Source organism: Rhinatrema bivittatum, chromosome 2 (assembly GCF_901001135.1).
Source record: "Rhinatrema bivittatum chromosome 2, aRhiBiv1.1, whole genome shotgun sequence".
Classification (NCBI taxonomy): domain Eukaryota; kingdom Metazoa; phylum Chordata; class Amphibia; order Gymnophiona; family Rhinatrematidae; genus Rhinatrema; species Rhinatrema bivittatum.
The window spans coordinates 295,761,651-295,769,565 of NC_042616.1; the positions used below are offsets into that span (position 1 = coordinate 295,761,651).

General features: G+C 41.7%; 1 protein-coding gene across 1 annotated transcript; it reads right to left on the bottom strand.

Moving 5' to 3' along the window:
- Positions 1 to 3,806: 3,806 nt before the first annotated feature.
- CCR4 (C-C motif chemokine receptor 4) lies at positions 3,807 to 7,393 on the bottom strand. Its single transcript, XM_029589650.1, has 2 exons — positions 7,333 to 7,393; positions 3,807 to 6,074 (listed from the first exon to the last, which is right to left on the bottom strand). The coding sequence occupies exon 2, from the start codon at positions 6,052 to 6,054 to the stop codon at positions 4,975 to 4,977; it is 1,080 nt and encodes a 359-aa protein (XP_029445510.1). The 5' UTR covers positions 6,055 to 6,074; positions 7,333 to 7,393; the 3' UTR covers positions 3,807 to 4,974.
- Positions 7,394 to 7,915: the final 522 nt, after the last annotated feature.

Here is a 7,915-nt window from a genome sequence, read left to right on the forward strand (position 1 = left end):
AGTATCGCAGACCCGCGGACTTTACTGTATCGGCCTGTTAGGAATTAGCCAGCTGGATCTCCTGGGGTAAAATTGTCATTCTTCTGAGTTTTACTAGGAGGCTATATTTAACTGCTCAAAATATGGGAGGTTGCAGGGGCTTGGTTTGATTGGGGAAAGTTAGGTGATTCTTTTCCAGGTTGCTGACCTGGATTCTTTATGAATTTACTTGGTGGAGGCTGTCACTGGTCCTTACTGTGTACTTTTTTTTTTTTCCAGAAAATTACCACTGGTTAGTTGGCTGGTACTAATTTTCAGCACTAGCCAACAAACTCACAGGATCATTCATCATTTTGCCATAAGGGCTCAATGCCTGTGTTAGACATCTAACGTGCACATTAATTACCACAATGTGTGTTAATATATAAATTATGCATCAGTTATTCATGTGGGAGGAGTTTATGGCAGTGTTCAGCAGTTAACGCATGCAATAATGTGTTTTATTGCTGGAAATAGCTACACCTATTTTCCCTGCATTATGACTGTGATAGGACTGAAAATGGTTTTTCTGCCTCAGTCCAGGCAAGTGGGTCGATTTACTATTTATATCAGTGTAACAGAAGCCACTTTAATCTTGGGGTGAGGGGTGATGGGGCTGTTGAAGGCTTAGGGGCAGTTAAAGATACACTGTTACAGGTACATATAGTACCTATAATGGTGTATCTTTAACTGGTCTCATTAGGTGTGCTGAAAGTTGAAAGAAAAGTAAATTTGTTGACTGCACTCTGTACCTAGCCTGTACTCTCTATCTAGCCTAGATACAGGCCGATACAGTAAACCACGGGGGAGAGCGGGTGAGCGCCCAGGCCACTCTCCTTTGCGCGCGATTCAGTAAAAAGAGGCGCTAGGGACACTAGCGCGTCCCTAGCGCCTCTTTTTTGACGGAAGCAGCGGCTGTCTGCGGGTTTGACAGCCGACGCTCAATTTTGTTGGCGTCAGTTCTCAAACCCGCTGACAGCCACGGGTTCGGAAACCAGACGCCGGCAAAATTGAGCGTCCGGTTTTTAACCCGCGAGCAGCAGGCCCATTTTAAATTTTTTATTTTTTTTTATTTTTAACTTTTTTTTAACTTTTGGGGCCTCCGACTTAATATCGCCATGATATTAAGTCGGAGGGTGCACAGAAAAGCAGTTTTTACTGCTTTTCTGTGCACTTCCCCGACGCCGGCAGAAATTAACGCCTACCTTTGGGTAGGCGCTAATTTCTTAAAGTAAAATGTGCGGCTTGGCCGCACATTTTACTTACTGTATCGCGCGGGAATGACTAATAGGGCCATCAACATGCATTTGCATGTTGCGGGCGCTATTAGTCTCAGGGGGGTTGGACGCACGTTTTCGACGAGCTATTACCCCTTACTGAATAAGGGGTAAAGTTAGCGCGTCGAAAACGTGCGTCCAAATGCCGGTTAACAGTGCGCTCCACTGGAGCGCTCTGTACTGTATCGGCCTGATAGAGAGTACAGGTTACATAGAGAGTACAGGCTACAAATTTACTTTTCTTTCAACTTTCAGCATTCCTAATGACACCAATCTTCACAGGTGTATACTGTGCTGTATGTACCTGTAAAGGTGTATCTTTAACTGTACCCCCCAAGCCTTCAACACCCCCCAACCCCCTTCTCTCTCTCTCTCTCTCAGGAAAATTAGCATATTCATTATAGATATCCTGAAAATCTGACTGGTTAGGTGTGCCTTCCAGAGACATAAACTATCTCTGAGATTTTTTAAAATGTCTTCAAATTCGACAGGTGTCTTATTAATTCCCACATAGCCTCTGCTATGACCATTTGGATGCTGTAAATGTTTTGCATTTTGCACTTTTTATTTTCTTCTCATAATAATCATATTTCTTGAATCAGATGCCGTTTTCTATTTCCTTTTTCTAGATAATCCACACTTTTGTTTCCGTATTTTTCACCATGTTAGAATTAATATGGAATCTGTAGGAAACCATATTTTCATAACTCTGTATCATTACACTGGTCAACTGTAATTATTTTTAGTTTAGTTCTAGCCCCTATTGACTAAAAATATGCTAATCCAGTTTAGTTATACTCCCTTCCAGATTAATTTAAATTGTTACAGCAGCGTAGAATATTTCTCTGCAGGAAGTGCACTGTCTGTTATCTTTAGTATCTCTCCCAGACTATTGGGCCGATACAGTAAAAATCGCGGGAGAGCGGGTGAGCGCCTGCTCTCCCGGCTCGTGCACAGGACACTCTCCTGTGCGCGCGATACAGTAAATTAATTTATTTAAATTAGGGACGGCGGTAAAAAGAGGCACTAGCACCTCTTTTCGGACAGGAGCGGCGGCTGTCATCAGGTTTGACAGCCAACGCTCAATTTTGCCGGCGTCTGTTCTCGAGCCTGCTGACAGCCACGGGTTCAGAAACCGGACGCCGGTAAAATTGAGCGTCCGGTTTTCGAGCCGCGGGCCTATTTCAAATTTTTTTTTTTTTTTTTTTTACTTTTTTTAACTTTAGGGACTTCCGACTTAATATCGCCATGAAATTAAGTCGGAGGGTGCACAGAAAAGCAGTTTTTACTGCTTTTCTGTGCACTTTCCTGGTGCCGGCAGAAATTAGCGCCTACCTTTGGGTAGGCGCTAATTTCTGAAAGCAAAATGTGCGGCTTGGCTGCACATTTTGCTTTCTGAATCGCGTGGGAATAGCTAATAGGGCCATCAACATGCATTTGCATGTTGCGGGCGCTATTAGGTTCGGGAGGTTCGACGCGCGTTTTGGACGCGCTATTACCCTTTACTGAATAAGGGGTAAAGCTAGCACGTCCAAAACGCGCGTCCAATCACGGGTAAACAGTGCGCTTCGCCGGAGTGCACTGTACTGTATCGGCCTGTATGGCAGCATGCTTTAAAACTGCTTGTTTCTGTTTCAGGGGTGTGAAAAATGCAGGAGCATTTACATGGCTTTTGTAAAGCTACCTAATTTTGTTGCTAAGTTATTCAAACGTTATTTCTGTGCCTAAGAACTGCAGCTTGTGCTACGCCAAGGACACTGGTTAACAATGTAGTATCCTGTTGTTTCTTACTTTGTCTAAATTATATACAGGAAGAAAACAATGGGGTGATTTTAAATGCCCTGCGCGCGTAAATCCGGCCGGATTTACGCGCACAGGGCCCTTGCTCGCCGGCGCGCTTATTTTGCATAGGCCGCCGGCGCGCGCAGAGCCCCAGGACGCGCGTAAGTCCCGGGGCTTTCTAAAAGGGGCGTGTCGGGGGCGCGTCTAAAATGACGCGGCGTTTCGGGGCGCGACATGGCGTTGCAGGGGCGGGGCCGGGGGCATGGCACTGGCCCGGGGGCGTGGTCGAGGCCTCTGGACCAGCCCCCGGGTCAGGTGATCCCGCGCTAGCAGCCTGCTTTTAGCAGGCGTAAATCATGAAACAAAGGTAAGGGGGGGTTTAGATAGGGCTGGGGGGGTGGGTTAGGTAGGGGAGGGTGGGGGGAGGGCGAAGGAAAGTTCCCTCCGAGGCCGCTCCGAAATTGGAGCGGCCTCGGAGGGAACAGGCAGCGCGCGCTGGGCTCGGCGCGCGCAGGTTGCACAAATGTGCACCCCCTTGCGCGCGCCGACCCCGGATTTTATAAGATACGCGCGTATCTTAAAAATCCAGTGTACTTTTGTTCGCGCCTGGTGCGTGAACAAAAGTACTCGATCGCGCAAATTTAGAAAATCTACCCCAATGTATTTTGGCTTCAAAAAAATGATGCATGCCTTACAATGCCAGCATTTTACAAAACATATTTTATTTGCATTAAAAAATGAGCTTTAGTACAATGCCTATCTGATCTACAAATTTAGTAAGATATGCAAAAGTTACATTTTTACATTCAGAGATGACACCAAAACTAGGACTGATTCCATGCTTTTGTCCTGGAGCTCAGATGTATTAGAAAAACCTTGCATCATGCCATCAGATTTTCTAATTCTGGCTTTTTCAGTGTGTACAATCTTTATACTAGGTAACACAGTCTTAGTTCCTGAGCCACGTAAATAGTTTAACCTATAGGCATTCTGTCAAACACCTTTTTTTCTCATACTCCAGAATTATATTCAGGGATATCAAATTTTATCCCATGGATATTTTCGTCAGGGCAAACACTTTTACACACCTTTAAACTTCAGACAGCAATGTGATGGCAATCAAGGTGTGAAATGAATCCATGAGACCCAATCATATATTTCATAATATGGTACATAAATGAATATAATTTTTAAAACATGTCAAGAAATAAGCATGAATTTGCCGTAAAGCTTTTAGCATCATGAGGCCCAGCTGGACCTGCAGACTTTCCACTAATTTCAAAGAGAAAGTATGTGTATACATGCCACTGTATACCTGCATATAGGGTAGGCTATTTTCAAAAAAGCCCTTTTCCATGGTAAAACATTGCTTTTCTTGTGGAAATAGCTTTGAAAATTACCCTCCGAATGATCAGTTTTGAAAAGAGATCACTTGTAACTATGAACATGATAGGAAGATTTGCAAAAATGTCCATCAAATAATTACAAATTCAGGAAATGTCCTAAGTTCTCATGTTATCTTTTCTATGGCACTAACAAAGTGTAAAAGAATAAAACATAATATGCAGCCTTTCGGAGTGAACATTGTTCTTTGTCCATTTGCATTTAGAATTCAGCTTCAAACAGAGCCACACATGAATTCTAACTTTCTGAGTTTCCTAAGCTTTCCCTGTCTCATTTGTCCATTTGTTATACATGCAGCCTTGACAGATATCTGTTCAGGTGATATCTCCTATGGTATTGCTACTTTCAGAATAGAATCCATTGGCCATATTTATAGGAGGCAGAGAAATAGATGTTCCACAGATAGAAATGCACCCATGCTTAGCACAACACAGAGAATCAAGGTAAATGATGTCACGAAGGGCAGCCTTTGTTTCAAAGACATAGTGCTACGTTACAAGACATCAAGCATTTCACGATGATCTCCGGTTGATTGTGAGTAGGACGAGCTAATGGAATCCAGCCCAGGCTTATGCAGAAATCCGCAGTGATCACAAAAGAACACAAACAAGCCACACTTTTGAAGCAGGACTTTTAGGTGCCTCCTAAACTTTTCACCCAGGAAGACATAGATAATCGGATTGAGGCAGCAATGAATGAACGCGATGGCTTCTGTCACCTGCCATGAATAGTCCAAGTCTTTGCTGATTGAACAGCTATGGAACACATCCAGCTCATGAAGTAACTGTAGGAAGAGCACAATGTTGTACGGAGTCCAAAAAACAAAAAACACAACCATGACAGTAAAAATCAACCTGACCGCCTTCTTCTTCTTTTCATTCTTACACTTAAGTAAAACTCTGATTATCATTGAGTAAGAGAAAATCATAACAGCTAATGGGATCACTAGCCCTAAAACACTGACTTGAAAACCCTGGATGAATTTCCAGATTCTGGAATATTCGGAGTACTTTGGTTTGCACATTGTGCGGTTTTGGTCAGCTTGCAATTCATTGAACACCAGCTCTGGGATGGAAGCCAAAATGGCAAGGGCCCAGACAACCGTACTCGTGATAGCGCCATATGTAACTGTCCTCGCTTTCATAGCAAATATGACATGGACTATTGCCAGGTATCTATCGATGCTCATGAGCATTATGAAAAATATGCCACTGTAAAACCCCACCAGATAGGTCCCAGAAATTATTTTACACCAACCATTCCCAAACACCCACTGGTCAGCTGCATAATAAGCCCAGAAGGGAAGGGAAAAAACAAAGATCAAGTCTGAGACTGCTAGGTTGAGCAGATAAACATCTGTCATGCTCTTCAGTCCTTTGCTTTGGACCAGCACCCAGACCACTAGGGAATTCCCCACCAGACCAAACACAAACACGAGCAGGTAAAGGGTTGGCAGGAAATGGTTCCCAAAATTCTTGACGCCATCTTTAGTACAAGGGGTAGGGACACTGTCATAATCCTCGTTGTACTGGTACGTTACATCAGAGGAGGTAAATACTTCTGTCCAATTCATTTTAAGAATCCCGAGTCAACCTAGGGGTACAAAATCGAAGAAGTTTGTGCCTTTTAATTTCTTAAGTCAAACTGTGTTCAACCTGATTACTGAAAAGTAATTCTTACTATTCTACTATAAGCAGTCCCAGAATGTCTTTTTGGTTATGAACATGTTAAAATATCTCTAGAGCTGTACACATCAAGAATGATTTCAAACCTGCAAAACAATTGTATGGTTTAAATAGCTAAAAAAAAAAAAAAAGATTAATCACTTACATCATGCTGAAACAGAGAGCTATTAAAATTTCATCATCAAATTCCATGTTATAGGTGGAGTATTTTATTTTTATGTTTAGATTGTTGTTTTTTTTTTTTTAACCTTTATCAGACCCTGTTTTCAAAAGAGCAAAATGTGAAAAATACTTCTGAAAATGTTCTAACAGGAATGCATGTATGGTATACAGGTAAGGGCATTTGAAGCATGTTATTCCTGCAATCTAAGTCTTAAATCACATAAATGGTTTAGTAGTGTACAAGCTTAATGTAGTACTTAAGCACAGTTACAGAATCTCAGAACATAGAAAACCCCCGTTCCTACTGCATTCATTTTGTCTTTTGGCAGATTTAAATCAGTACATGTGGTATGATCGAAAGAAAATATTTAGGTGTATTCTCTTATTGTAAGTGGCATTGTGCATTGATAATGTCAATGCACAATAATAACCCATGGATGTTGAGGGACTATATTAATCCAGGACGATATTATGCAAGTCTATAGCACTGTACATCAAACATACCAAGTCTACATTTCCAGACTCAAATCAAAGTGACTTTGCAGCAGAAGATAAAACCTGTAGTGTACATGTGTGTGTACAGTGTGCTATATAAGCATTTACATGTGTGTACACAGTGAATACAATATAAAGAAGAATTCAAAATTTCTTAACATTAATATAAACAAGTTGTGGCCCCATTTCAGTGAATTTAGTTACGATAACAACTACAGCAACAACAGGGTTCTTAAACACTTTTTGTGTGTTTGCGTTGTGATGTGTGCCCTGATTATTCTGTTGTGTACATGTTTAGCTTTCTCCATTCCTGATACTCAGAATAAATGTGTCTCTTTGCCAATGAGTAAAGTAGTCCAGAGTGACAGAGGCATTAACAGCAGATCAGAAACTCCCACAGAGGGAACTTTAGGAGATACCGAATGCTTTGGAAAGAAAGTCCTTCTTCCTATACTCACATTATTTTCCATGGCCTGTGGAAGAGAAAAATCCCCAATACTTTCCCTTACCTTTTTCAGCACACTTTGAGCCTCTTGTTGGCCAGGCTGTGTTTTGCACTTGCTTTCTGAATCAGTCTTTTTTGTCTGTGTCTTAGCACAATCTAAAATGTTCTCTCGCCCTCTAAAGGAAGTGCAAGATTTCCTGTGGTGCCATGCCAGCTAGTGCCATTATACAGCTTCACTTTTACAGATCTGTGACATGTGATACTTTTTTCCTAGGGTAATTGCCCACCAGCACCAGGCTGTTGGAAACTGCATTCTATTGAGAGAAAAAGTTCCTTTGACTTTCCTCTCACTTGCAGTTTTATTAAGGACTGCAGGAATCACAAGCTGGCAGAGACCTAAATATGTAGAAATTTGCTGAATATTTAAATGTTTCTTATCTGCTCCATAATATTTAATTCATTTAGTCTAAAAATTATTTTGCAGTCTAGTGAGTGAAGTGTGTCACACACAAATATTGCCAGGTATCAGCAGTATAGGCAAGATTATGTTACTAGATTGCCAGAAATCTGTCTTAACTGAAACAAATTGCCTACTTTAATAAAATGTTCATTATTTGTTCTGCAGCATGTGCTTCAACAGCTTATTT